The sequence below is a fragment of the Scatophagus argus genome, chromosome 3, assembly GCF_020382885.2.
Source record: "Scatophagus argus isolate fScaArg1 chromosome 3, fScaArg1.pri, whole genome shotgun sequence".
In the NCBI taxonomy this organism is placed as follows: Eukaryota; Metazoa; Chordata; class Actinopteri; family Scatophagidae; genus Scatophagus; species Scatophagus argus.
This window is the reverse complement of record NC_058495.1, coordinates 20911389-20939376: the sequence shown is the minus strand read 5'-3', so window position 1 is coordinate 20939376 and position 27988 is coordinate 20911389. Positions and strand designations below refer to the sequence as shown.

Below are 27988 nucleotides of genomic sequence, written 5' to 3'. Positions count from 1 at the left end.
AGGCTTTTATAAACTTAATAACTGACCCTAGTCGGTCTGTAATCTCAGCATTGTTGCCAGTGCCAGTTCACTTTTCCTCCCGGCCAATAGGGGCGCTGTAAATACATTGGTATTCTGTCAAGCGTCAGCCATCTGCCGCAGTCACTTAGCTCCAGCGGGAATGGAAAATGGAGGATTGAAGAGCAAGGGCATTTCATCGGTATTTCTAGTGTGTAGGTGGGTGGAATGTAACAGTTCAATACCTTAGTAACGTTAGTGTAGTGTTAACATTTTGTGGCACGCTCAGTTTTCTCTCACTCCAGGTTTTCGCGGTAATATTGAATATGATGCGCCCAACGTTAGCTGTAACGCTAATCTGTACAGACAAACGACTCTATTACATTTTATTCGGATCATTCCATTCACATTTATTAACGTAACTTTGATGTGGATATTGCTACACGGTGATTTTCTCTTATGGTACGTTTCCTGGTGGTTATGTGGTTAGGTGTTGGATTACTTAAATGCTTAACTAACAGCTAGCGTCAAAAGCTGAGTTGCCCGTGCTCGTGGTGGCTAATAGGGCTAGCCAGTCTTGCTAACTGCAAGTGCACGTTGCGCAGCGTTCGGTTCTCGTCGTAAAACGAGACTATAACGAAACTGAAAAATAAGACACATTCAGATACGCGAGTAACGTTACAGTGATTTGCCAAGTGTGCTCTTCCCAATAACTCGACACTATTTGTAGCGCCGAGGTTTACATTAGCTAACGGTAACGTTTGGTAGTTGATTAGCATAACGTTAGCGGTTTGGGAGAATGTTGGCGTTGCGGCCATTACTGCTGTCGGTTGTGCAGAAGGTGACGCTAACGTTAGAGTGTATTTGTTGTCTTAATTTCTCGGTTAAACCCAACTTTTTTAATATATATAACGTTATGTATGGACCACGTTTGCCAATATACATGTGATAGCGATGCATGGTTGTGATTGTGATTTACGAATAGTATCGCGGCACAAAGGCCCCGTGCAGTTTCCCCTCTTTCAATATCGAACAGCAACCACTGGAGCTCAGTACGTTTACTGCAGACTTAGTGTCACTATTAACGTCTCAAATCGCTTAACTGTTAAATGTCAAAGTTGAATCCATCGCCGTGTCTGAATGTGTCACTTAATTGTACGCCAAAAGGGTTAAATTTGGTCTTTGTCCCGGGCCTCTCCCACCTGTCATGGCAACGGTTTCCCCCCTCGTTCACGTGGCACGATGTCGTGACCACAGGCACACCGTTGGAGAAATCCCGTTTAACTTGCAGTCTTCAGTCGGATTTTGTCCAGTGTTGGCGGTGCAGGAACAAGGCTCACCAATGCCTCCATTTAAAAGCGCATCTAATTGTCGTGGATTCATTTATGACGTCGTTTTGTCCATATGTGTTTGGCCATGAAATTATTTAATTTATTCCCGAATGGTTTCTTACTGTTTTCTCATGTGTTTTTCACAGCAAGCAGTTGCCCCCTCAAAGTTGTTGTTTTGTTTTTTGTCTATTTGCGGTTACGTTGAATAACATTGCAAAGTCATCAGAGGGGCATACTTAAAGCATTAAGTAACAATTTTATGTTATTTTGTGTTGATGACATAACGTGCAATGTTGTTGTTTTCTTATCTAAATAAATCCTCACAGTTGTTGCTTGTTAGCCTTTATGTGAAGTGCAGAGTACTTTGACCCTAACTTGTGTTTTCCCCTCTCTGGCAGATCCTTTATCTTTGTACAAGACCGATGACTACTGCTGTAAAGTCTTTGTTTTGTTAAAGAAGTACTCTGTTATCCATCACTACTGAACTGCAGGTACAGACACTGGCTTTTTTCATTTATGTACTCTTAACAAATGTCAAGTTTGGTCCTGAATAGTCTTAAATGAAGTATAGTTTCCTTCATTTTATTTGCATAAAAACATAACAGAAAGAATTTGCCAATCACAATCAACCTGTATAATTTCAATATGGTGTTGGGCTACAGTAAATTTAGTTTTGGAATGCCTGAAATTGACTGGTTAATCACAGTTTTCTGATTTTCATCCCGTTTGCTTCACTCAAATTTTATTCCAAATTATTCAAAAAGTAAACATTAATGCATGAAAAATGTACGTACGTTTAATGAAAGATTTAAATGGTGAAGTTCTGCAAATATTGTGATTTTTAGTATTATGCAGCATTAAGTTGTAGAGGGTATGCATGTGATGATGCAAGTAAACACTGGACTTGATGCAGGCAGTATCCATGAGCAGCAGAAATACTAAATTCAGGATTTGCTGTTTTCTCATGGAAAGTACTGCTTTAAATCCTAAAAACCTCAATCGAATGCACAGATTCAAAAATTTCGGGGACACAATTCAAATAGACTGATTAAAGCTAAGCATCTAAATATTTATTTCAAACCTGACTGACATACAAACCTGATATACAGAAATATTACAGACTATTGTGATTTCAAAAAGTGAAGCTGGGCGAAGTGAGGCAAGGCTTGTTGTTGCCTTGAGGCTTAGACGGAGCATTTGACTGATCAGGACATCATACACTTCAGTGCTGATACTGATGGCCTCTGATGTGTTCAAGCATGTGTTTGTGTTCCTCTCAGTGTTGCATCTCTCAGCTTTTGTAGCAGCCACAATGAAGTTGATTAGCTCCTTGTTGATGGTTTTGTATCATGTGAGAAGGTGATGTCATTACACACTCTCAATGGAGCTTTATTTAAAAGTGGTTTCTTGAATTAGTACTATATGATACAAATAAATGTAAGTATTTATTTGTTACAGGATTTTGGAACAATAATATAATAGTTTAAGACTTATTACATTAATATAAAAAAACAGATACCCCCAAGTATTTGTTATATTATACCTGAAAAGAATGACTTATAGCTGGTCTCTTGTGTTCTTCTGTAGACATTCAGTTTCAAAGTAGTGATCATCTCCATCATCTATGGAGAAGGATGCGAGCCCTGAGCTCTCTCTTGCTCCTGAGCCAGAGCAGAGCCAGGACCGTATGGATAACTGCTCTCAAGGTACCTTGGATGAGCTTCTTTTCCCTTATAATAAAGGGGTGGGGGACATTGCAGTAATAACAATGATGGTATCAGATTCAGTGATCTTTGAATGATTTTAAATATGGGTGAAAAGGGTAAGTAAGGGTCATGTCTGAGCCGGACAATCATTTTCAAATTCATTTGATTCATACGTACACTTGATCACAAAACAGTTACTAGTTTCGTGGCTGTGTTGTATGTTGCGCTGATTACGTGCCATAATTCCATGCCCACAGCTGTTTGTCTGTTCACAGGCCTTGGTGAAGGGGATAGCGAGCAGAAGGAACAGTTTCAAATTGAAAGCGAGAATGTGGTCAAAGAGACACTAGAGGAGACGGATAACCCTTCCAAGGCCAACAGTGAAGTAAAGAAGACTTGGGGTTTCCGAAAGTCCACAGTTGCAAAGAGAGAGATGCCAGTGGAGGCAGCAACTGAGAGCTCTGAAAACCGCTGTCCTGTACGTCGTAGTGGCAGACAGTCTAAGCGTACTGACAAACTAGAGGAATTTCTCTTGACCGCCAAAAGGGGGTCAAGAAAGAGCGCCCCTGCCAGTCTGGAAAGTGGAGACCCTCCTTCTCAAACCCCGACTGATGCAGAGACTGCCTCAGAGGCCAGCTTTGACGGTAACGCTGACCCCAAGGCTGTAGAGGACAAGGCAGAGTCTCCAGAGAGGAAGACAAGAAGCGGCACAAGGAAGCAGACACAACGGAAAACTCAAGGTGGAAGACAGAGCAGAGGAGGTGGTAGAGTTACAGTCAAAGATGAGGGAAGCTCTGACAATGAGGATGGTAGTACTGCCAGTAAGGACCAGTTACCAGAAAAAAAAGATGAAATGAGTTATCCCAATCCTGACGATGTAGAGAACACTAAAACAGTACAACCTCAGCCGGAGCCGGGCTCTGAGAAGATCGAGGTTGTTGAGCAGCAGAACGAACATGGCGATAAGATCGACAGTGTGGAAATGGAGGAGAGTGACAGAGAGACTGACAAGGACAGCGCAGACAAGTCTGTGGCAATGTTGGTAAAACGTGGACCAATAAGAACTTACGTCAATAAAAAGAAGGCAGCTAGTAAGAACACTACCCCTGTCAAAGCTCCTGCCAACAAGTGTACCTTTACTGGCAAGAGGGATGCCAAGCCCAAAGCTACCCAGGCTTCTGGAAAGACACGCAAGGCCCAGACACAAGAGGACAATGATGACGAGAATGATGAAGATGAGGATGAGGATGATGAGAATGACTCTTCAATGTCTTCGTCTTCATCATCCGTTGAGTCAGACGATGGAGGTTATGACCCCAATGCACTTTACTGCATCTGTCGTCAGAAACACAACAAAAGGTATATTGTTGTCTATTGGTTTTGCCCATTATTGGTATTACCATGATCACATTTGACTGCAATGTCTGGTTAATGCACTTAGTGTTTTAAAAATGAAAAAAAAAGTACATTATAATGAACATATTACCATTTGTCTTCCCCTTCTTGTCAGGCCAGCAGCTACCTGATTTCATGTTGTACTCATTGTATTAGTTCTTGTTCAGCATTACCTCAAAGAAGGAAGGCACTGTAAGTGTTTTGTGCTCACTAGGTTCATGATCTGCTGTGACCGCTGTGAGGAGTGGTTCCATGGAGACTGTGTGGGTATCACTGAGGCCCGTGGGCGCTTGATGGAGAGAAATGGGGAAGACTACATCTGCCCCAACTGCACCGCTAAGAAGAACCAGGTGGTCAGACCTGCCACGTCTGTCCTCTCTGCAACCACAGAAACTGGGAAGCCCAAAGTTGACGGTGCTCCTCCTAGTTCTGCTCTCGCTGTTTCTGCTGCTACTGCTGAGAAAACTTACGTTAGTGGAATTGACCCCACTCAGGCAGCTGTTCACCCTGGAGCACCACCTCTATCCACCACATGTGGTGGAACTGAAGAGAAAGGAACAGAGGACCTGGGTATCAAAGGCAGGATAGAGAAAGCTACTAATCCAACTGGGAAAAAGAAGATAAAGATCTTTCAGCCGGTAGGTTACAAATTATCTAAACTTTATGGCTTGTTGTTTAATAGTCCACGTATTAAATCATTGTCTGAGTCATCGCTCTGTCATCCAGTACTTCTTTGGGCTGTTAATGTAATGTTTTAAAGTTACTCTTATGGCTTGGTTAACTAATTAGTGCTATGAACAGTTTTTACCATTAAAGGCCTCAAATGTGTGGGTGAAATGTAGCTGACAATTAATTTCCATATCTGTGATTAGATTGCTGTGTTTCATGACTCCTAACTTACTGTCTTTTGGACCTACATGGGTGGTGTTCCTGCTTTTAGAAAATGTCAATTAGGAATAAAAAGTAGAGGACACTACCTCAAGATCAGAAATCTCAATGTGGACAAGCAAAGAAATTGAAATTGAAAACCATTCTACAAAACACAGTTGCTATCAATCAGGTGTACATTAAGGAAGCTGATATTATAAGAACACTAAGCAAGATGGCATTGCTTGTCATTAGCTACTAATTTTATTGTGTACTGACTTGTAGCAGGCTGTACAGCAGCCACCTGAACCCAAAGCAGGCCAGAAACCAGCACCACTCACAGAAAAGAAGGCAGCACTCGTGGCAGAGCAGAAAGCTCAACCAGACACGGAACAGAAGGTGGCGTCAAACGTGGAGGTGAAGACGACGCCAGCAGCGGAGGTGCAAGAGGAGAACGCCACCGAGGGGGAGTCTTCTCTTCCCAAGTGTATCGGGCCTGGCTGTGAGAATAACGCCCAGCCAGACTCAGTGTACTGTGGCAATGACTGTATCCTGAGACACGCCGCTGCGGCCATGAAATCCATCACTGACGTCAAAGAGCCCAAGCAGAAGGACAAGGCCAAGGCTCAGAAAACCAAGTCTACACCAAAGGTAACTTGGACCACTTGAAATGATGCCCTTTTCCTGTCCTTTTAAAAATGTCTGTGCATGTAGATGATCTTAATATAGATAATAGTAACTTAATGTTCTCGGAAGTTACAATATTAGTAATATCAGTGGAAAGCCCCTCCTTCGAGGTGCCGGTCTGTGTTACAGTATTGAAGAGATGAGATGTGTCTTTGTAACAATTGAGAAACTGTTGCCTATTTCCTTGAATTGTTTCCTGAATGTTTGGCTGATTGTTTGCATTGTTGGCCATTGACCCCTTAAGTCTGATGTTGACATTTGCAGACAAATGCTTTTCTACTCTGTCTGAAAGACTGTTGTTGTTTTTTTGTTTTTTTTTTAAATTTACATGCATAAATAGCTGCATTAGTGTGACCTGGATAAAAAAAAAAATTTTCACCATTGATAAGCACCACATAAAATCCAGATTCATCTGTATACAAGAGTCAGTACTTTATATTAATACATTCAAGTGTTGTTACAGTCATATTTAAGATTTCAAAAAACATATTTGCCATTTTGAGTTTCTTCTTGGCAATGTCTCTGCACTAATAATATTCCAAGAAAGTCAAATCTTGGCCTGACTGGTAATGGTATAAAAGGCTTTTCTGTTGCTCTATAATACTAATTGGAAGTGCACTTGCATAACAAAAGGTAACTGGCAGCTCCTACTTCCTGATGTCAACATGTCAAGACGTTTAAGTGCCTTTCGCAAGTTTAGTTGATTATCAACGTAAGCCATTTCGTAATATGAAACTGACTCTCATTTAACAGGTCAGATGATGTTGATAATGTGCTTTGTAACCAGTGGAGCAGACCACATTCAATGGATCTGATCACAATGAGCAAGTGGCCTGTCTGCTGACCAGTTAAGAACAATGGAATCATCAATCCATAATGAGTGAAAATTATTTTCTAGAAGGGATGGGTTGTATAAGTGAATCATTTCCCCAGTGCATTGTTAGGTGATAAGCCTTTTTTTATTTAATATCTATGAATGAATATGGCACTTAATACTTAACCTACACAGCATTTTGTTCACAATCATTATATGGTTTAGCCCTTTTCATGCAGTCACAGTATCTCCATTTCTAATATCTGCTATCATTAATATTTATGTCAAGTGTTTTTTTTATTAGTGACTGTACAGAGTAGAAAAACAGCCTGGGCAGTATTATTGGTTTTACTTTTATTACCCTTTCTGGTCTCGTTTGGTCTGTTTTAATATGTTTATGTACCGTTTCTCTTATTAGCCTAATATTACCCTAATTTTGCTTCTTCAGCAGTGGAAATTCCTCACAGGAGTCAGCGGTCTTACTCGTTAGTTAAATACTCCGCTTCTCATATGTTGCCATTAAAAGTGTGATTTAATATGATTTGCAAACCCTGGATATTTCATGAGCATTCATTGATGGATGAAAAGAAATCCTGTGGTCTCATTACTCAAATGGATGTGTGTGAGACTGAACATTCACAGGCTGACGGAGTGGGTAAACTAAGGCAGTATATCTTACCCTATGTGCTTTCTGATCTTCCATCATTTCAAGTCATGTTCGAAATGATTGTCACAGGGTTTAAACTTGAGGAAGTGTTGCTTGAAGAAAGCCTGGCAATGTTAGCTTTATTTCTCACTAGACTAGACCATTGAAATATACCTGGCTAAAAATATTCAATACAGTGTGTACATTTTCACAGAAATACATCAAGGTTTGCACAGGCTTGGATGCTACATGTAGAGAACTGTCAAATACTGTCAGATAGGAGCCTTGTGTATGCAGAAATGCTGTTCATTTTTTCTGAATTGTCCCGACTACACTGTGTACAGAGGTCAGGAACGATCAGCAGGCAGACCACTTGTAAGAGTTAAAAATTTTAACCAAGAGCAGATATTTTGAGGCTTTTGAAGAATGGAATCTGGCTATAAAAAGCAACAGAACTAAAGTCAGACACTTCTTTACTTTGACTGGAATGTTAAACAGTGTTCGCCAAGTGCTGTCACTAAAACTCTTGAATGTGTGTTTGTTCCTGTCCACCCAGAGGAGCATCGGCGGTGGGAAGAAGGCGCAAAAGAATACCCAGGAGGAGTCGGACAGCGAGGAAGATCACAGTCCTGATCCAGATGAGGACGACGAAGATGAGCACGCTGTGGAACACCCACCCCCACCGGCCACTGCGTCCTGGTCCAGCGACCATAATTACATTGCAGTAACACCAGAAAAGACTACACCCATATCACCAACAGTGTTAAACAAAAAGTGTATGTATCTCTTTGAAGGTCTCTGGTTGTCGTTGAAACCACGTTGTCACTTTTCTTATAAGTGTGTCTCCTGTCATGCTAACATACGGTAATTTAGAAATGTTCCGTACGTTTGGTGAAGGACACGAGTGCTCTGGAGATGAACTCGGATTCTAAATGATCTGCAAAGTGATTTGATATTTGATAATGTAAGGTTTTGTTACTCAATGAAATGTTGGCAGCTGTGGAGAAGGTAAGTGCTTTGGGGTAAGTATTCAGTAATGCAGAACATATGTATTTTGAAAGGGGCACTCCTAAAATTGCACTCAAGATGACTTTATTAGTAAAGTGACAGTTGAGTCGGGGAGCTGTGAACACTGTCGTATAATTTCTCCTGTGTCTCTGGAAGAGCTTTGCAAACTCTGATAATGCCACCAGGGACTTTAAATTCTTAACAGAGAGCGTGTGTTACACACTGAAAGCATGAGTTTGAAAGGTGTACACTTGACCTGACAGGGAATGTGTAACAAATTATATTTTTTTATGGCCAACGTAGGCGGGAGAGGTGGGAGTCTGTGCTGTGGACTGTAAGTTAGAACACCTCAGTCCCTCAACATTTTGGAAGTGCAATACTAAACTACCGGAGTACCCCTTTTGAATCCCTCACAGGTTTGATACAGGGCAGATGAAAACTTATAAAGGAATGTGGTAAAGATAAGAGGGGACAACAATCTAAATCCAGAGCTCTCTCCAATATCATGATGCTTTACGAAGTTGCATGGATGTGATGAATGAATTTGTGTGCGTGTGTGTATGTGTGATTTCAATCTGCTCAAGTCTCCGCTTGTGGGTTTATCACTTCAGCTTGGTGGACCCATTAAAAAAAAAAAAGAAAAAAAAAAGGTGCCTCCTCCCTGTCCCTCCCTTTCTCCAGCAGGTAGGTGTCTCAGAATTCCCTCGTGTAAATGAGGACTGATTAAGCTAATGCTCATATTGAGTTTATTATATCAGCTGTTAAGCTTAACCTTGTGTTTGCTTTGCCTGCCATTACTTTTGTGCGTAACAGGTTGACTTCTATCAAAGTTTTGATTCATATTGAATATGATGTCTCACTACTGAGTGAGAAACTGGCTTGAAAATAAAAGGTGATATAACAGATTTTAGGATGCCTTGATTGATTATGTGAGCAGTGTTGGCTTGCTGTAGGATATCCTGCCCAGTTCAACTTAAACAAGCATATACATCTGATAAATCTGCACACACTGGAGACACGACAGTCATGAGACCACAGATGGTGAACAGCCGGAGAAGGAAGCGGCTCTGCTCGAGACCGGATCACCTGGAGATACAGCAGTGAAGTTCTGAATGGCTGTGACTGAAGATGAAAGCTGGAGATCTCATTCAACAGTTTTTCACACACACACCTGATGATATATAAATATATAGAGGGGGATGATTGTCGCAATGAAATGTGGACATTTCAGTTTATTCTTTATAAGAGGTCATTGGAGGCACCAGAATGATGAAATTGTGTTAATCCTAAGTAAATGCAGCTTCTCCTTTCAGTAGATCATTATGATGAATGTTCTGTGATGAACAGGAGGAGGATATTATGGCACGTTAGTTTGCGGTGATATCGTGATTGGTGTGACACTCTTATCAGAAGATTGTTGAGTTTGGTTGCTTTTGGTCTCTACTGTTGCTCTGCACAATATTGTGGTTTAGACATTTTTAGGGGTTGTACAGTTTGTGTGTTCAGATGGGGTTGATGCTTCTAGCTTTAACATGCAAATTTGACAGTAGATGATTTGCTCACATCTGCAGATGAGAGTTTGAAGAGAGATTTGACAAATGTGTATATATGCCATATAAATCTTAGGGCAAACTGGCTGATGATATATTTTTAAGGGAATAGTCTTTAGGAAATTTATTGACGTGTAAATGCATAATTTATTTAACTGATAGAACCATTAATGAGACTTGGGTCAAGGTACTTCTGAGGTCAGAGCTCAGCTGGTGATCATGTTTGTTGCTGAGCTGGTATGAATGTTTGTTGAAATTTACAGTTATGGAATGAGTAATTTATGTACTTCATTAACCTCAGTCATTTCCTTTTATTAAGATCCATATATTCCATGCATGCAGTACTATGGAGCATTTGTTTTAGTAGGCAGTGAAACAAGTGGGCTGAACATTTTAGCCATTGAATAACTAGTTGATCCTGCTGCTCTCTCACATTCAAATGAGGAACCCTGGTAGTTGTAGTCTTTCCAGCAATTGCTGAATGTGAATTAACAAAATTTTCATGAGTCAAGTGCATCAGTTCCCTTTCTCCTGTGTAGTACTTTATGCTCTTCTCAAAGATAATTGCACCAAATAATGTTTGGGAAACATCCTTTCTCAAATGGACCTGGATTAGGAGCACAATGTATCTGCCATTCGCTGCCACAAATAAAGAGGGGCTTTTTAACTGCCCAGCTGTCAACTTTTGTGTTTATTTCAGATTGTTTACTGTGTTCAGCCTGTATATGCAGATTATTGTGTGAATTAATTTTTGAATAATATTTTTGGATTGACAGAGTGGGAGGGCTTTACTAAAAGTGTTCAGTTTCACTTTTTCTGATAAATTTTTGTTTCCAGCTGTCATCTTAACCAGTGTTGTGCCTCTTCAGTCATAGCATTGTAGTCTCTAATTTACAGACCCAAAGTCATGATTGTATACAGTGTTACAGTGCTACACATCTGTTGATGCTGTAAATGACCACCTATTTTAAAATGTTTGATCTTGTTCTTGGTTTCCAGCACCCCCAAAAGAAGAGAAGAAGAGTGAGAAGGAGCAGAAAGAGAAGGAACCTGAGCCAGAGAAAGCTCCTGAGAAGCCTTCCCCAGCGTCTGTGACACCACTCAAAGCAAACAAGAAGGCTCCGACCACTAAAGCAGCCAAGGTCTCCCCAAAGGACAAGAAGCATTCTCTTCGGAATACCAGCTCAAAGGCGTCAAAAAAACCTGTGAAGCCCCAGAGTAAAACTGCAGCAAAGTCCAAGAAGCCAAGCCCTTCGGCCGTCCACCCCCCACCTTCCTTCCCTCCAGGACCGATCCACGTCACAGGGGCACTGAGAGTCACCAAGTCCAACTTTACTATCCCCAAGAAGCAGCCACAACAGAGGGATACTACATCTGATAGTCACTCCTCCTCCAGAGTCCCATCATCTCCAGTTTCTTCTGCTCCCTCCAGCCACTCCTCCTCCAGAACTGCACATGCAGCTGCTTCAGCACACACTGTGTCGCCTGCACTGCCGCCTCCACCCAACAACCAGATGAGGCAAAACATCCGCCGCTCTCTGACAGATATTCTCTATAAGAGGTGAGAGTCTCACAAAGCCTAGCCCAGAGTACTTGGGTTGTTTCTAAAATACTTGCAGTGAATTTTTGGTTAAACAAAAAAGCTCAAATATTTGTTGTGTTTATTATCGCCAGGGTGAGCGACAGTGATGATCTGAAAATGACTGAGAGTGAGGTGGGAAGGCTGGCAGTTGCCATTGAAAAAGAAATGTTCAACCTCTGCCTTAACACTGACAGCAAATACAAGAACAAGTACAGGTCCCTCATGTTCAACCTGAAAGATCCTAAAAACAAAGTGAGTCAACAAACATACAAGTCACATTTTTAGTCAAATTCACATTTTGGTTTACAGAGTTTGTGTGTAAAAAGTGATGTCTACCTCTGATAAGCTTTTGTTTTCTGATTTTACTTGATGTTCCTCGTGCTGTGATGTTAAAATATTGTGTGTTCCTGTATGTTTGTCTCAGGGCTTGTTCTACAGGGTGGTGGGTGGTGAGGTTAGCCCCTTCAGACTGGTGAGACTAAGTGCCGAAGAGCTGCTTTCCAAAGAGATATCCGAGTGGAGGAAGCCAGATGCTCCCGAGGTAAATACTACTTCTCTTTGACTAAACACCAAGCATAGGCAAACGTGTGGTTTGTAATTAAACTGACTTGCATTTAATTGCTACAGCGTATATTGTTGTGTCCTGCAGGTACAGTCTCCCAGTTCAAGGGCCCATTCTGGTCAGTCCAAACTGGGCAACAGACATGACTCACATAGCATGGATATGGATGATGCTCCACCAACATCTGATGGAGATGTATGTATCTCTACCACCTCTTCATCTTCTCGCATGGCCTCTGCTGCAGTAAGTGGTGGCATGCTCTGTTTCTTAACTTTTCGTGCTTTTCTTTTGACCTTTAAACATTGTTTGTGGCGCACAAACTGTTGGATCTGGCAAAGTAAAGACTGTAGTGAAGATACTGCAAGTTATCTTGCCAGCTGTCCTCTTCAATGCAATTTCTTTCTTTTACAAGCTATGTCTTTCTTCATCATTGTTGGTCATTAAACATACTCGAATCTACCATGCCCAAAATGTAGTGCATGATAATAATTCAGAATTCTAGCTGTTATGTTAGCATTAAATTTGACGCAGATCCTCTTTTCTGTGTCGACAGGACCAAGATGAGTCAACTTCAGCACAGCTCTCTGCTGTTGAGGGAAACAGTGGCAGCAGCATGCCAGACATTTTCAGTGCCATGCTGAAAGACACCACCTCTGAACACAGGACTCATCTTTTTGACCTCAACTGTAAAATATGCACAGGTAAATGAAATGATGACATGAAGTGTCAGGGTTATATTCATCCAGTGGATTATATGTTATACAGCAGACAACTTGATTATATTTTTTTTAAATCTTGCCCTCTAGGTCAGAAGATGGAAGATGAGCCTGCAGCTAAGAAAGCCAAACTGACTAAGAAGCCTGAAACTAAGCCACCCAGACAAGAGCTGCATTCATCCAGATCGGTGGATGTCCATCCTGCCAGCCAACCACAGGTCCCCACAACCTACCAGCACCAAGACCCTTTAGCCCACCAACACCCTGTCCCTTCATCCTACCAGTCTAACATGGAGACAGCAGTACCAGAATCACATCCGCAGTTTTATCAGGAGGACCTTAATATGTTGGTACCTCCAGCTCCGGTTTCTGCACCGATTGCCCCTACTGTGTCTTCTGTCAGCATCACCCGCAGAGACCCCCGCATGGCCAGGCACAGCTCTGGTGTGACTGTCACCTACACCGCCCCAGAAAAAACCATCAACAACTCAGCAGAACCACTCCCAGCTCCTCTTAGTGTTCCAGTGGATGTCGGACCCAAGCCACCACTTCCGAAGCCCCCAGCTCCTCCACCTTCAGTAGCTATGTCCAAACTACCGAAAATAAGGTGCTTAATCTCATCACAGTTTTATAGATCAACTCTTGAATGCATTGCTTAGTTTGTATCATCATTTGTTGGCTGTTTATCTTGTACTAAAATGGCATGAGAATATGCTGTGTATGTACAAAAAATAACATTTTTAAACAGTTTGTGGTGCTTCTTTAGCATTTGATGGGCAATGTAATTGTTTTCATGATAATGATCTGTACATGATAAATTGTGTATAGGCTTGAGCCTTAAGTTTTGGCTTTATTTTCTAAAAGGAAAATGGTTTTGGTTTTACAGTACATCTGAAGCTTCTCCTGAGGGTGAGACGGCAATCTTCCTCCATGGTCAAGAGAAAATTTGGAAAGGACTTATCAACATGCAGTCTGTGGCTAAGTTTGTGACCAAGGCTTACCTGGTATCAGGATCTTTTGAACATCTGAAGGAGGTTAGTAATTTACCTGGCTATTAGGCCCAATTTCACTTTTAACTTTAAAGCTAAACGTTTGGACATACATCTGAGCAAAAGCATCAGACTTAGTGTTGTCACTGTTGTACAGGATTTGCCAGACACCATTCATATTGGAGGACGCATATCTCCAAACACTGTGTGGGACTATGTCGGGAAACTGAAGACCTCACTCTCCAAGGTATGTTTGGAGAAAAATTATCCTCATCATCCTTAACATCTTTATTTAAAGGCCTTGTTTCACTTACACGCTGGTTTTTGCTGTCTGTGTTTGCAGGAACTTTGTCTCATTCGTTTTCACCCAGCCACAGAGGAAGAAGAGGTGGCATATGTCTCTCTCTTCTCTTACTTTAGCAGCAGGAAACGATTTGGTGTGGTTGCAAATAACAATCGCCGCATCAAGGACCTCTATCTCATCCCGCTGGGCTCAAAGGACCCATTACCCTCCAAACTGTTACCGTTTGATGGGCCAGGTAAGCATTTAAAGGTGTACACAAATAACTTTGTGGGGACATGCAATGTAATTGTATTTACCTTAATGTTTTTGCTATTAGATTGTGGGTTGTTGTTTTTTTTGTCTTTGTACATGTGGTGAGTATTTTTAGTGTCACCCTTGTTTTTGGACTCCGGTTGAAATGAGGGCTTGTTCTGATTCATGGGTTTATACTGTAGGGGACCCCGTCTGTCAATATAAGAGCTGCTTTGTTCTCTGCTGTGTGTCTGACTTTGTATCACACATTTCTAATAAAGCAAGTTTGCATCTCAGGTTGGTGCCATTTGAGTCCAGTTTCAGCCTGTTGTTTTGGCTCATACATATGCGATATGTGTCAGTCATTTTATAGCATACTGGTGTTAATATGGTAACATGCTACACCACTGAAGTAAACCAAAAATGTTGTTTTAACATGTTTTCCCAAGTCAGGAATCAGCACTTGATCTAAACTTATATAAATATGTATATATAGAAATATATTTTTATATATAAATCACTCAACCATTGATCGTTGAACACTGTTAACAGTGCCCACATGGCTATTGCTGCTGTGGTAAGTACAAAGTAAACAAAGGTTGTCCATCTCGGAAGGCCTCAAACATCAGTAGGTGTAATACTGCATATTGTGCCTTAAAAAGAGAATACTGGATACATGAGGTTTTTACTTTTATTGAGTAACCTCAGAAAAATAATATTATACATCTTGAATTTGTCTGATGTTTCTATGTCCAGGCTTGTAGTGATGAAATTTTAGTAGGAACTTTCAGTTTGTGTGGTTGTACATTCACAAATCATTTCACTCACCAACACAATCCTGGTGATAAACCTTTCTCTGCACCTGGCACTCTTTACTTTTGTTTTTGTTATCAGTATGTTTAATGACAAAGTTATATTGATAGCTTTGTCATTTGCTGAATAACCATTATGAACATGTGTGTTTTCTAAGATTCTGGTTTTGTCCTTCTTGCAGGGCTTGAACCAGCTCGTCCTAACCTCCTCTTGGGGCTGCTGATCTGCCAGAAAGACAGAAAGCGAGCTGGTGCTCCATTGGAAAGTGAGGAAAAGCGGTCCAAGACTCAAACCAAAGATCCTGATGACACTGGTCTTCCAAAGCCATCTCCTTCAGTCAGAGCAGAAAGAAGTACACGGCAGAGTCTTGAAATCCCTTTCAGCACGACTCCTCCAGGGTCACCTCCATCCAATTCCTCTGAGACCATAAGCAGCGCTGTGAACGCCTCCTCAGTCCTTTCCTTCTTGTCCTCTGTCAAAGCACCAGCCACATCCACTACGACTGGCAAGGACTCCCCATCTTCATCCAGCTCTGTCGCTTCCTCTGCAGCAGCTGCCACTCCTCTTCAGACCATCCTCAACACTCTTTTTGGCAAGAAAAAGCTCGACTCTGAAGCTTCCAACTCTCCATCTGATCAGGGTGGAGAACTCTCCGTCCCGCCTGCTACAATGCTAGACCCCATTGTACAGCAGTATGCACAGATTTCTAAAGAGAAACAGGTTGAAGATGATGAAGATGACCGACCATATGACCCAGAAGAAGAGTATGACCCAAGTAGGGGTTACAATGTGCCCAAGAAGCCTGTTGATGTAACATGTAAACTTGAAATCACTAAGCAGCCAGAGGTGGTTGCAAATGAAAGTGATGATGTGGCTTACGACCCAGAGGATGACTCCATTTTTGATGACGTCAAAACTTTAGTACCCATCCAAACTAAGGCTGAATCTATAACTGATCCACAAAAGATCTTGGAAAGCCTTAAACAGTTTGGGGATCAAACATTCCAGAAACAAGGAGAACAGCAAATGTCATCCACAGGTACTCCTGGTGCGACATCGACTCTTCCAGACACACTCCTAACTCAACCTGCCAAATCCTTGTTGGCCAATACTCAGCTACTGCAGCTTGGGAAAAAAGTTGAAGAACTAGTTAAGTCTTCATCAGCAGCTCCCTTGATCAACCAGAAAAGAGATCCCCGACAGAGCAGGGATCCTCGCCAAGCTGCAACTAGCAAAAAACTGACTGATGAACCTGAGGAGAAAGATGAGACATCTGCTGAGTTGCCTGATTCTACTCTTTCACAGCCTGTGATACAAGAAAATCAGCCATCTAATGTAGCTGAGGTCCCAGACTCCCCACCAGTCCCAGAAACATCACTGCCTCAGGAGGAAGTGAAAAGCGAGATGCTACCTTTCCCGGAGTTGGATAAGGCCGAGGTGTCAATTCCATTATTGGGAGAGGAGGTGGAACCTGACATGGAGGTCAACTACTTGGATGAGAAAGAAGTGAAAAATGAGGAAGCTGAGCCAGTCAAAGCAGAAACAGAGATGGACAAGTACAGTATTTGGCCAAACGCTGCCAGTATTTTAAAAACTGGTGAGGACTCAGAGTATGAGGAGAATAGCCAAGATACACCAACCACAAGTTATTACAATGAGCTGGCAAGCACATCCACAGTAACTTCAACAATCCCAGTACTCACTCAGAGCACAACATTGGGTGACACTCAGTCCCATCATATGCCGCATCACATGTCAGCGTCAGGCTTTGACAGCAAGTACAGACCTCCAGGTGACATTCCCCCACCGTCCAACTTCCCCCCACCCCATCTGATGCAGGGACAAACCATGATTATGAGGCCTCCGCCGATGTCTGTGCCACCACCCATGCAGGCTCTTCCTCCAATGTCAGGCCCCCCTCCTATGCAGGGACACCCCCCACCCATTCATGTTCCTCCCCCTCTACGTGGTCCTCCCCCCATGCAGGGTGACAGCAGCCAGCAGTATGGCCCACCTCCAGCTGCATACCCTCCCTACCAAAATCAGTGGACAGGCACCCAACCTCCACCGCAGCAGCAGCCTCCTCCTGGACCTCCTCCTCAGAATATCATGCCACCCAGAGGACCACCACCATTCTCTCCCATGGCCCAAAGAGGCCCTGCTCCTCAAATGTTTGATCCCTCCGTTCCCCCTCAGCACATTGGACAACAAGGCCCCCCTCCAGGCCTCCCCCCACCTCCTGCTTTTGATGGACAGAACAGTTTGCCTCCACCAAGATTCGCTGGTCCACCACCACCATACAATTTCCCTGCAAACAGAGGTCCTCCTCCACCTTTCACAGGGCCACCTCCACCTCACTTTGATAACAGAGTCCCTCCTCCGTCCCACTTTCCAGGGCCTAGGGGTCCCCCACCATCTCAGTATGGTGAGCATGGGGCTCATCCCTCAGTGATAGACCAACCTCGAGGCCCAGCAGAACAATATAATAAAGAAAATTCTAACTCTTTTAAGCTAAATGTGGACCAGAATCCAAACTCTGGCCATGTTTTTAAAGATAATCAGGGTCTTTCACCAGGTCCAGCATACCGGGGACCTCCACCTAACCAGTATGAGGACAGAAGAGGCCCACCTTCCAGTGGTGAGATGAGTGGACAACACTTCAGTCCACATCACCAATATGGGAGCTCCAGACCACACTCTTCACCACCTCATCGAGGATCTTTTGATGAGCTCAGAGGTCCTCCATCTCATGAGACTAGACCCCACCCTTCTCAGCATTTTGGAGGATCAGAGCGGTACCGCTTTGATAGACACTCTGATGAGGCTAGACCTGTTCGCCACAGTGGGCCGCTACTGCCAACTCCTCCAGAGGCTCCCTTAGGTCTTTCAAGTCGCATGGGAGCCCACAGTCCTGACCTGCACAGGGATGACCACTGGCGACGGCACTCTCCTGAGATCAGAAGGAGGAGCAGCTCCACCCGAGAGGACTCGGAGCCCCACGGTGGAGATCGCTTCAGTCGTTTCGAAGGAGGCCACAGAGAACCTCCTCCTGGTCCCTCACAGCCCTCTGAAGAGAGACCAAGGGAGCTGTCCGAGGACCGTCGGAGGGAAAGAGAACGGGAAGTCCTTCACCCTGGCAGGCCGTCATGGGACAGGGGCCAGGTCAAGAGATGGAGCAGAGAGCGAGATTGGGATAGAGGCAGAGAAAGGGACCGTGATCGTGAGCGTAGCCGAGAAAGAGACCGCAGCAAAGCGAAGGAGGGCGAGAGGCACAGGGAGTCGGAGGGAGAACGACACAGGGATCAAGACACAGACAAGAGGAGAGACCGGGAGAGAGACAGGGAAAGAGACAGACCTAGGGATACTGACAGGAGGGACTACGAACGTGACAGAGGGAGAAACCGAGACCGAGACCGTGACCGTGACCGTGACCGAGACCGAGACCGAGACCGTGACCGTGACCGAGATCGAGAGCGAGATAGGGACAGGGACAGAAGACGGGATAGATCCCGAAGCAGGGAACGTGACAGGGACAGAGACCGTGGTAAAGACCGAGGCAGGGACAGAGACAGGGAGAGAGAGAGAGACCGGGACAAAGACAGAGACCGTCGGGACAGGAGCAGAAGCAGAGAAAAGAGAGAGGAGAAAAAGGACAGTAAACATGATACACCCAAGGAGAGTGATAAAACTGCAGAAAACGACAAGAGCATATCCTAGTCTCTATTCTGTGGACACAACATTACAGTTTTGAGAGACATTTGATCTCAGTTGAAGTTATCAGTGTAAATGTAGATTAATAGTATTTAGTTAAATTTCCACAGTTGTGTTTCTACTAGAAATAACGTTTGACAATATTTGTATTCTTATTGTCACTTAAAAGCTTTCTAATTAGTTTTATCACATTTGAAAAAGGCCATTTCATTGCTTGTGTACAAGATGTATTAAGTAGGCTACTGAGTCCTGTTACATGTACCTTTGTCCCTTCAAAACATTTTTTTTAAGAAAACAATAATGTAACTGATTAACACACCATTTGCAATATGTAAATATGAATGTATTTGTGTATATACTGATGTTTTTAATCATACTTTTCTAAGTAGAGAAATTAAAAGCCATATATCTGAAATGGATATTGTGAATGTTAAGGCAAAACTATTTACACACGTACGTGTGTTTATATGTCCAGCAGGTTTGAACTTTAAGGCTCCAACTATCTACAGTATACACTGCATCAATGGTCGTCAGTGAGATGTCCTGATTTTGTTTCAGTTCAACCAATTAAACCCGTTTGATGACATATTTTTCTCTCTGTTGTATTTTCACATTTTTTGGTGTAAAATATGATTTAAGTCTCTTAATAGGTTGCCTTGTTTTCACGTTGTGATTGAGTAATACGAGAGTGATTCTGGGAAGTTAGGAGGCACCACGGCTATTTAATGCAGTGCAGATGGTGCTGTTGTGATACCTCCGAAACAAGCTGCTTTTGACTTTGTGGCTCATCCTGAAATTGCAGTTTATATCATCATTTAACAAAGCACAGATCTCAACACAATGCAAATCTTTGTTCTTAAATATTGTGAACACAGTCTATAAATGTCAAAAGATGTACACACCCTTACATCTGATAGACACTACAGAAAGTCACAGAAAAGTCAAAAAGGTAAGGAAACAACATAAGGAAGAATATTTGAAGAACCAAATCACTTTGTTCTTTTAAAGCTTTGCATGATAAACACAACATGTCCGAAAGATGTCAGTAGTATAATGTACAAATGTTAATCAAATTTTAAATGAAACAATATCTGTTCAGAACCTGCAAAAATAAATACAGGAGTGAGAGGACTAATCATTTAAGGCATTTAGGTATTAAACAATATAAAAACAAGAAAACAGAATGAACATTTTTCATCATTAGAATTGTGAAGAGTCATTTGAGCTTCTAGTTCTGACAGTTCTTCATCTGTCCCACTTACCCACTCCATAACATAAAAAGTCTTGGAAAGCAAAACATAGAATCAAATGTTCAGAAAACATTTTCCAAAGCTGCAGTGTGACTGACAACCAACGTCACACATGTTGCATCATGTTCCTGTACTAAATGACAATTAGTACATAGTATCAATATGAATTAGACCAGATCATCTGAATTTTCTTTGGGCACCATACAAACTCAGATTTACGGTCATACTTCAAATAGGCAAACTTGATGAGATCCCTGCGTTGTCTCTTGTCAAGGACAGCAAACATGAAGTAGTTGAGAACACTGTCTTTGACATTTGGGAGTTCACCGTTGACTAGAGTCTCCTCCAGGAAGAAGCGGACCAGGGGGGCTTGGTAGTGTGCATACCCCAGAGTTCCCAGGCACTTCAGGATGCGTGTGATACGCAAGTTGTTATGAGTGTGACTGTCGGAAAACAAACCGTTAAAAAAGGCAAATAAATAGGTTTAGTGGCCTCTGTTTTTAATGAGCAGATTGTCTTACTAAAATTCAGAGCTTACGTGTTCAGGTTGTGAAATCTCTCGATCCAGTTTGACGCTCTCTTGACTTCCCCAGTTTCCTTGTTGCACAACTTAATACCGTAAAAGTCCAACATGATGTCGTAGGACTTTAGCAGATTTTTCTTTGCAGTGCTGTTCTCCAGGAAACACTAAAGCAAAGGTAGCACTTCAGTCAGAATATGCAAAGCACTTTCTTTTGAACTGTTAACTTTGTAGCTTTTAGTAGTCTACCTTAATTTCTTCCTTTGTCAGTGGTGTGGCCTCATAGTTCACACCTGGTTCTTGCAGTGGGAACAACCTTTGAAAGGAAAGTTTTATAACAAATTGTAGAAACGGGGTGTGAACATTTTACATTACGTCTGTGATTATAGAGTAATTTACCACTGAATATAGGTGTGTACACGCTCCAGTACTTCATAGTTTTCAGCCCATTCATCGTGGAAACTGTGGATGTAGACACCTGATAACAAACACAAGTCACCAGAAGTCAGTTCATTTGTAAATAGCTGATAAATAGTTGCATAGATGGCGGCTAGATGGCTCAACTACTTTCTAATGTCAATTTAAATTTAAGTTACACTGATTTGACACATCACAGAATAGAGCTTGTTTAATTTATATTAATGGATTTCAACAGCATGCTTTTAACTGGAGGCCTACCATCAGGTAAAGAGGGTGTTTGTCCAAGGTAGAAGTTCAAGTTAGGCATGTCATCCTGCTGAACAGAAGAACACTGCACTTAGACTTTTATTTTTTTTAGTGAATAATAACAAAATCATTTAATAAGTCCTAATACAAAGTCATCATGGGTACTTACTGGCATTATCCATTGCTGGGGCCTGTTCTGAGAAATATAAAAGAACAATTTGTGCTTGGCTTATACTTAAACATGGGACAGTGTATTCTGTAGGCTACACATCTGTGTGTGTGCATGTGTGAATGTGTGTGTGACTGCGTGTGTGTAACATACAGGGTAGTGATGCCTGTAGTTCTGCATGTCTCTTGAAGCATTTTCAAATCTGCGGAACTTGTAATGCTGGACAGAAAATGAATGCAGGTTAGTTTAAACTCAGGACATTTAGTAGTTTTTTTTTAATTGTGTCTTTACCCCACTATATTTGTCAGCTTTAGTTAAAAATTACTCTTCAGACTTTTCATAACCTTCACGACTAGTGCCCATGTATCTTCATATTTGGTGATTTGGTGCCCCTTCACGTGTTGAAAAGATTATCTTACTAGCTAATTAATTAATTTAAAACCTTCTTGAATTACTCAGAAAGGTTATAACCACAAAGCTGGCAACAGTGCTGTTTTTCTGAGCTGATGAAATACTGACAATGATACTATAAACATGATAATATTACAGAAAGGGATGCATTGCTGTATAAATTAAACTATCCAACTGAATATAAAGTAGATAAAATTAACTTAACCTTAAACATCTACCGCAGTAAAGTGCAACATACACACATCAATCCCACAACATCTGATATAATACTAAAATACTGATGCAACATTTTACTGCATACTGAGTACTTCTACTTTAATACTGTATGTAAATTTTGCTGCTAATACTTGACACATAATACCATGAAGTGGGACTTAGAGTGGAATATTTTCAGGGTCATATCCAGGATGTGAATACTGCTTCCACCAATGGTATTTGTACCTGGCCTAACAACAAACATTGCAGTAAATTCTGGCCAAAGAAATGTTGAAAATGTACCAACCGTCTTCAAATTGAAGTAAAGTAATTCCCCACATAATAAGGCTTACTGAAAGATTGCCAGAAGACATACATAAAATCTGAAAATACGGCATTATTCCAATGTGCTCATGACGGGAAACCAGCTGTAGAGGATAGTTTAAGGCCTCCGCTTTACTCACGTGTCCAGCGGATGGGTTTCCCCACGCTCTCTGCCTGGTTCTCCTCACTGTGGTCTCCTGGTCCTCCTCGGTCTCCCAGGTTGAATCATAGCCGCAGTACAACTCATCTGTGGTCTGAACTCGATACTCGTCGCTGTCGCTGTCAATGTCATCATCACCATCATCATCATCATTTCCCTCTTCGTACCTTTGCTCGACCGGGTACCTGTCGTTATCAGACTGGTCGCGGTCCTCACGAACTGGCAGCTTGCTGCCTGCGGCACGCGGCTGACCTTCGCTGCCCCCCTCTCGGAGTTCGTCTTCATGGCCGGGTTCAGGTTCATCCTGGCATCTTCTGGGATTCTTTATCGCTAAAAATGCATAGCGTACTATAGGACGAACCACTGCTGCAGTACAGCGCCACAAGGCATACAATCTGCGACATAACCATTCAAACACCGAATACAGGCGGCTGTAGCCGAACCAGGCCATCAAAAACATAGCTTGTCTACCGAGACGACACTGCTAAAAGTATCACCTGGTTTTCACATGTTAGACATGAAGTCTGTTTCACTTTCATTTTCTCTCAAATTGACATTGCAGTCTTGACAGAAAACAGAAACTTAACATGCCGTGAACACAGCAAGTAACGTCATGATTGAATGAAGGGTGTATCACAGCTTCCTGTTTCTCGCTACAAACTAACGATCAAGTCACCACTTGAAGTGATTAAACGAAATAAGATGATGATTTCTTTTGATTGCACAAAACTCAGATTTGATGTGGGCCTGACTATCACTCTTCAGAATCGTTTCGAACACATCAAAAATACAAAAACAAAATACAAGGAAATCGCGAGGACTCCTCAAATCCAATCACCGCCACGCGCACTATATACACAAAAGTATTGGGACAGCAGACCATTACACCAACAGGGACTTTAATGACATTGCATTGTAAATATATAGGAAGCTTCCACTCTTCTGGGAAGGCTTTCCACATGATTTTGGAGTGTTTCTGTAGTAGTTTTTTCCCGTTCATGTAGCAGAGTATTTGTGAGGTCAGACATTGATGCTGGACGAAAAGGCCTGGCTCACAATCTCTGTTCCAGTTCATCCCAAAGGTGTTCAGCGGGGTTGAGGTCAGGTCTGTGTGGGTCCAGTCTGTAGTTCATCTGTCCGCAGCTCATTGCACATTCCTACAACAGGACCAGTTAGCCATATTTTTTGTCCACATTTATCACTGCTTGCTGAAGGGCCTCTCATGGTTGCAGTGATTTAAAAACCTATTTTACAGGCTACTCTGTTTCATACTGCCTTTGACTGCTGAATCCTTACTCCTTTTAGGAGTTATTTATTATTGGGACAAATGATGGAACTGCTTAGTCTTGTTGCTTTACTTTGTCCCCAGACATGCCTTGCTGAAGTGATGCACAGACTGGGCCCTGATCCAAATCTGCATGTAAATAAAACATCCACCATCCACCCAGCCGAACAGATTATTTTCTCTGACTTGAGGACCTACACTTACATTTCACCCCACCTCTACTGATCTCTGCAGGCTGTACTGCCTTTTGAATTACGCTGAGCAGCACAAGCTTTCCAGGAGATTTCATAATTGTGTGTTGTGTTGATGTAGAGAGGCTGTTTTCAGTTTCAGTCATTTTAAACAATAAATAAGTTATCAGAGACATTTAAGCAGCAAAGCAAAAAAGCTGCAGTTATAAACTTGACATGGCAAAGGAAACAGAATTAAATTTTTAGATCCTGAAATAAATATTTTAGACAGCTGTGATGGTGCTTGGGATTTATCAGGAGGACAGCTGTTTTACTCCTAACAGCTTCACTGTTTGAACCCGGATTGTGTGTGTGTGTGTGTGTGTGATCTTTTGGAGAAATCAGTAATCAGAAAATCAAATCAGAATTCCTTTATTTATCCCAGAGGAGAAATTGATGCAGAACATTCAAAATTAACATTAATGTTCACAGAAATACACACTCCCAGTTCTGATGAAGCCATGCTTATGAGCTTCCTGACATGAGCGTGAAACTACAAGAAATCTGTAGATTATAACAGCTTGTTCATTTGAAGCAATATTTGGCTGTGAGGCCATTCAAACACATCCTAAACTGAACAAAGATCCCAGGTCAGGAGAAACTCGTCGCTTCAAGATCATCAACAATATCAAAATAATAACTCTGTTTGCCATAACAAGATTCTGTCTTTTAGAGTGAATTATTAGGTTTATTATTTGCATTTTTTCCTATCCAACTTACCTATCTGGTACTTTAAAACATGGACATCAAAGTCAGCACAGTATATTCAAAAGGACATTCACAGGAAGAAATTACCCAGGTGCCAAAACATCAATAGATTTTTATATTAAGTCTGATCTTGTGTAGAAAATGACACTGTGGCTATAACCTCAAAACACAGAGGCTGCAATTTACTGTCATTTGAGGAAACAGCGATCCATATAATAATAAAAAAATGCTTTTTCATCTGTTGTAACACTCATCCTCATCCTTGTACCTGATACCTCAACAGGGAATGAGGCACATCACCCTGAAGGTGATGTTGCAGAGGAATTAAAAACAACGTCCCTGCCCTTTTGGCTAATAAGGCTCAAAGGACTGTTGACATTAGCTGCAAAGTTCAAGCCTGTTTCTCTCTGTGACACTGATGACTTGTCACCAAAGAGACATTAGCCTGCAAGTTCATAAAGCATTTCCAGTTAACAAGGACTTAAAAAGATTTGTCATTATCACATGAAAAATATACACTATGGCTCTGTAGTATATGATCACCACGTCTGTCTTTATCTCCACCAGCTCTTATCAGTGTAAAGATAGCATCATGTTTACCATATATTTCCCCCTCCTCATTCTCTATGGGGGTTGGCACTTGGACAGATAAGTGTCTCGACTTCACTGAGTGGACATCCTGCTCTTAATGTCTTCCTGTGGTAGATAAAAGGATGCATACACTGCCCTGTAGAGCACAGAGATATGAGATTAGTACATCAGATAATGCAAGCATCATTACTTCATGGCTGGAGAGTTGTTAAACCAAAGAATCTTATTAAAAAATTCGCTTGTACTTTGCAGTGACTGCGAAATATACTGCTGAACTGACATGTCTATTTGTGACTTTATAAACTTCATCTTTGGGATGTTTGTTCCCTACATACAATGATACATTTACATAAGGAACTGATGCTGAATAATACTGATGTAAGCACAGTATGCTCTCACTGAGTGGACTCTGGCAAGGCTATTATTTCTCAGGAACTCCTTTCTTAAGGAGATAATTGCTCTCACTGTCAGTGCAGAAAATCAAGACGTGTCTCCGTGCTGCTCTGTTAACATCTTTTCAGCAATAGATTCATTTGTGCTTACTAAAGCGGGATAAAGTCCTGTGTGCTGTCTCTGGAAGATAAAAACACAGAGAGGAGATAGCCATATGTTCTATATGGAGCGGAGGCAATAAATATGGTTTTTAATGACAGATCTCAGGCTCTTTATGGCCTGGTTTAGTGCATGAATAGGCCTCCCAAATTGGAATGCCCTTCTGAAATAGATAGAAACTTCATGCAGAATATGAAACTAAAATAACTTGCAGCATGCAGCAACAGCAGGCAGCCTATGGTTTGGATGCTGTGCTGCAAACCCAATTAGAGATACTGAGCAAAAACCCAGCAGATGCCACTGAAAAACCTCAATCAGACTCTTCAAGCCAGGCCCGTGCTGTGCACTGACACACAAATCATGTCTCTTTCCCTCACTCAGCCTGCGTGTTGGACTTAGTTAATGATGAAAGCTCACTGGATCACTCAGTGACTAAGTGTGCTCGATAAAGGTCAGCGCCGCCGCCAGCTAATGCTTCATCGCTCAGAGTAATACCTTAGCTGAGCGTATTGTGAATACTCTGCACATGAACGCTTCACGGGGCAAAATAATCAAGAGAGTAGAGTCTGGAAAGGCCAGCTGTTTCTGCTGTTCCTCTCTAGAGCAGCCACACTCACAACACACACACACACACACTGACACTTGTGTATCCTAGACCTTTCCAAACACTGGGTCAGTGATTAACAGCTGGGAGAGTCAGTCTAAGAAAGTCCCAGCATAAATACTACACAAAGAGGGAGGCAGTGATGATAACTGAGAATTAAGATGTTTGGAGGATGAGGATGTCTTGAAAAGTTACAGAAAAGAAATAAAAATCCAATTTGGAGTAAAGTGGCGGGTAAATCTTTAAGCTCTGCTATCCAGCCGGAATTGATTTGTTTTTGCTTACTGAAATTCCTCATTTTGGCTACATTTTTCTGCCTCATTTAATCTTACAAAAATCTCCATAAATTGAGAAATGCTGACAATCCTTGTGTAGTGGATACCAACAATATCATATCAAGATTAACAAGGTCCTTTTTAGATGCACATACACAAGCACATATGAATTGCACAAGAGCAGGAAATGCTCATTATACTTATTTATGTAGCTGTTTAAATTCAAATTTTCAATTTTTGTTTTAGCATAATTCAGTCAATATGACGTGTGTGACAATGTAAAACATACTCTCTGATTTAAATAATATTGTGTCTGATATGTAGTTTCCAAAATTATTAATCACTCCATCACAGCCGTATTTTTCCTGCCAGTCCGGAGGAAATTGAAGTGGTGGCCTTCCAGTCACAAGCCGCTTCTCCAACCTCTAGGCCACGGCTGCCCAAATGAGTTTGAAGGGTCACAATTAATGCAAATTTATACATCAAGTGTTTATTCAGCTATTAGCCTGCATATAAAGATAAGAAAAACTTTTACACGAATGTACTGTGTTCATTCAAGTGTTAATTATTCAGGTATTACAGCTTGCATAAAAGTAATGCATTTCAGATCGGTTATTCTGTCTCCTGAAGTGAATCACACTCAAGTTAACTTAGTCTGACTTTGAAGACAGCTCACAGAGGACTGACCTATTAAAAATAAAAGAAAGAGAAACTTTACATCCTTCAGCAGATCCATTTTAAAACAGCCTCCTGGTCTCAACCTCTGCCCGAATACCATTCTGCACAGTGAAGATCAAGAATTAAAAAGAAGCAACAAAGCAGATTTTGAGTGGAGTAGGTGTAAACGGACACCTGTGGACGGTGAGTGCAGGTGTGAGCGAGTTCACCTGTGGGGGGAAAAAAAAACCCCAACATGGTTACATACACACGCGATGCTATCCATTTAAATGAGGTTATGTGAGCACATTTAAGTAAGAATAACATCCTGTGGAAACTCTGCCAGGGGCCTGCTGCTGAGCTCAGGTAACTTACACACACACACACACACACACACACGCACACAAACACACACACTCTGCTTTGGTGCCATTTCAGCTGATGACACGCTGAAAGAACAGGTTACAATTTCAACACGCAAC

At 41.9% G+C, this 27988-nt stretch overlaps 2 protein-coding genes across 8 annotated transcripts; one reads left to right on the top strand and one right to left on the bottom strand.

The window, feature by feature from the left end:
- Window positions 1–59: 59 nt before the first annotated feature.
- On the top strand, window positions 60–19495 carry dido1 (death inducer-obliterator 1). Of its 6 annotated transcripts, none has more exons than XM_046384618.1 (17): window positions 60–216; window positions 1727–1819; window positions 2916–3034; window positions 3310–4393; window positions 4644–5067; window positions 5585–5947; window positions 8000–8219; window positions 11001–11562; window positions 11676–11835; window positions 12008–12124; window positions 12233–12388; window positions 12699–12846; window positions 12952–13468; window positions 13748–13895; window positions 14008–14097; window positions 14194–14389; window positions 15380–19495. In XM_046384618.1, exons 3-17 carry the CDS (start codon window positions 2953–2955, stop codon window positions 18913–18915), a joined length of 7803 nt encoding a protein of 2600 aa, XP_046240574.1. In that variant the 5' UTR covers window positions 60–216; window positions 1727–1819; window positions 2916–2952; the 3' UTR covers window positions 18916–19495. The 6 variants fall into 6 exon arrangements, with proteins under 6 accessions (XP_046240574.1, XP_046240575.1, XP_046240572.1 ...); XM_046384619.1 differs by having other exon boundaries at window positions 5582–5947; window positions 12233–12340; XM_046384616.1 differs by having other exon boundaries at window positions 5582–5947.
- A 389-nt stretch (window positions 19496–19884) lies between these two features.
- On the bottom strand, window positions 19885–23250 carry LOC124056808 (opioid growth factor receptor-like). 2 transcript variants are annotated; one of them, XM_046384637.1, is made up of 8 exons: window positions 22585–23250; window positions 21668–21733; window positions 21515–21541; window positions 21358–21412; window positions 21079–21157; window positions 20929–20995; window positions 20698–20846; window positions 19885–20602 (listed from the first exon to the last, which is right to left on the bottom strand). In XM_046384637.1, the coding sequence occupies exons 1-8, from the start codon at window positions 23062–23064 to the stop codon at window positions 20317–20319; spliced, it is 1209 nt and encodes a 402-aa protein (XP_046240593.1). In that variant the 5' UTR covers window positions 23065–23250; the 3' UTR covers window positions 19885–20316. The 2 variants fall into 2 exon arrangements, with proteins under 2 accessions (XP_046240593.1, XP_046240592.1); XM_046384636.1 differs by having other exon boundaries at window positions 21358–21415; window positions 22585–23248.
- Window positions 23251–27988: the final 4738 nt, after the last annotated feature.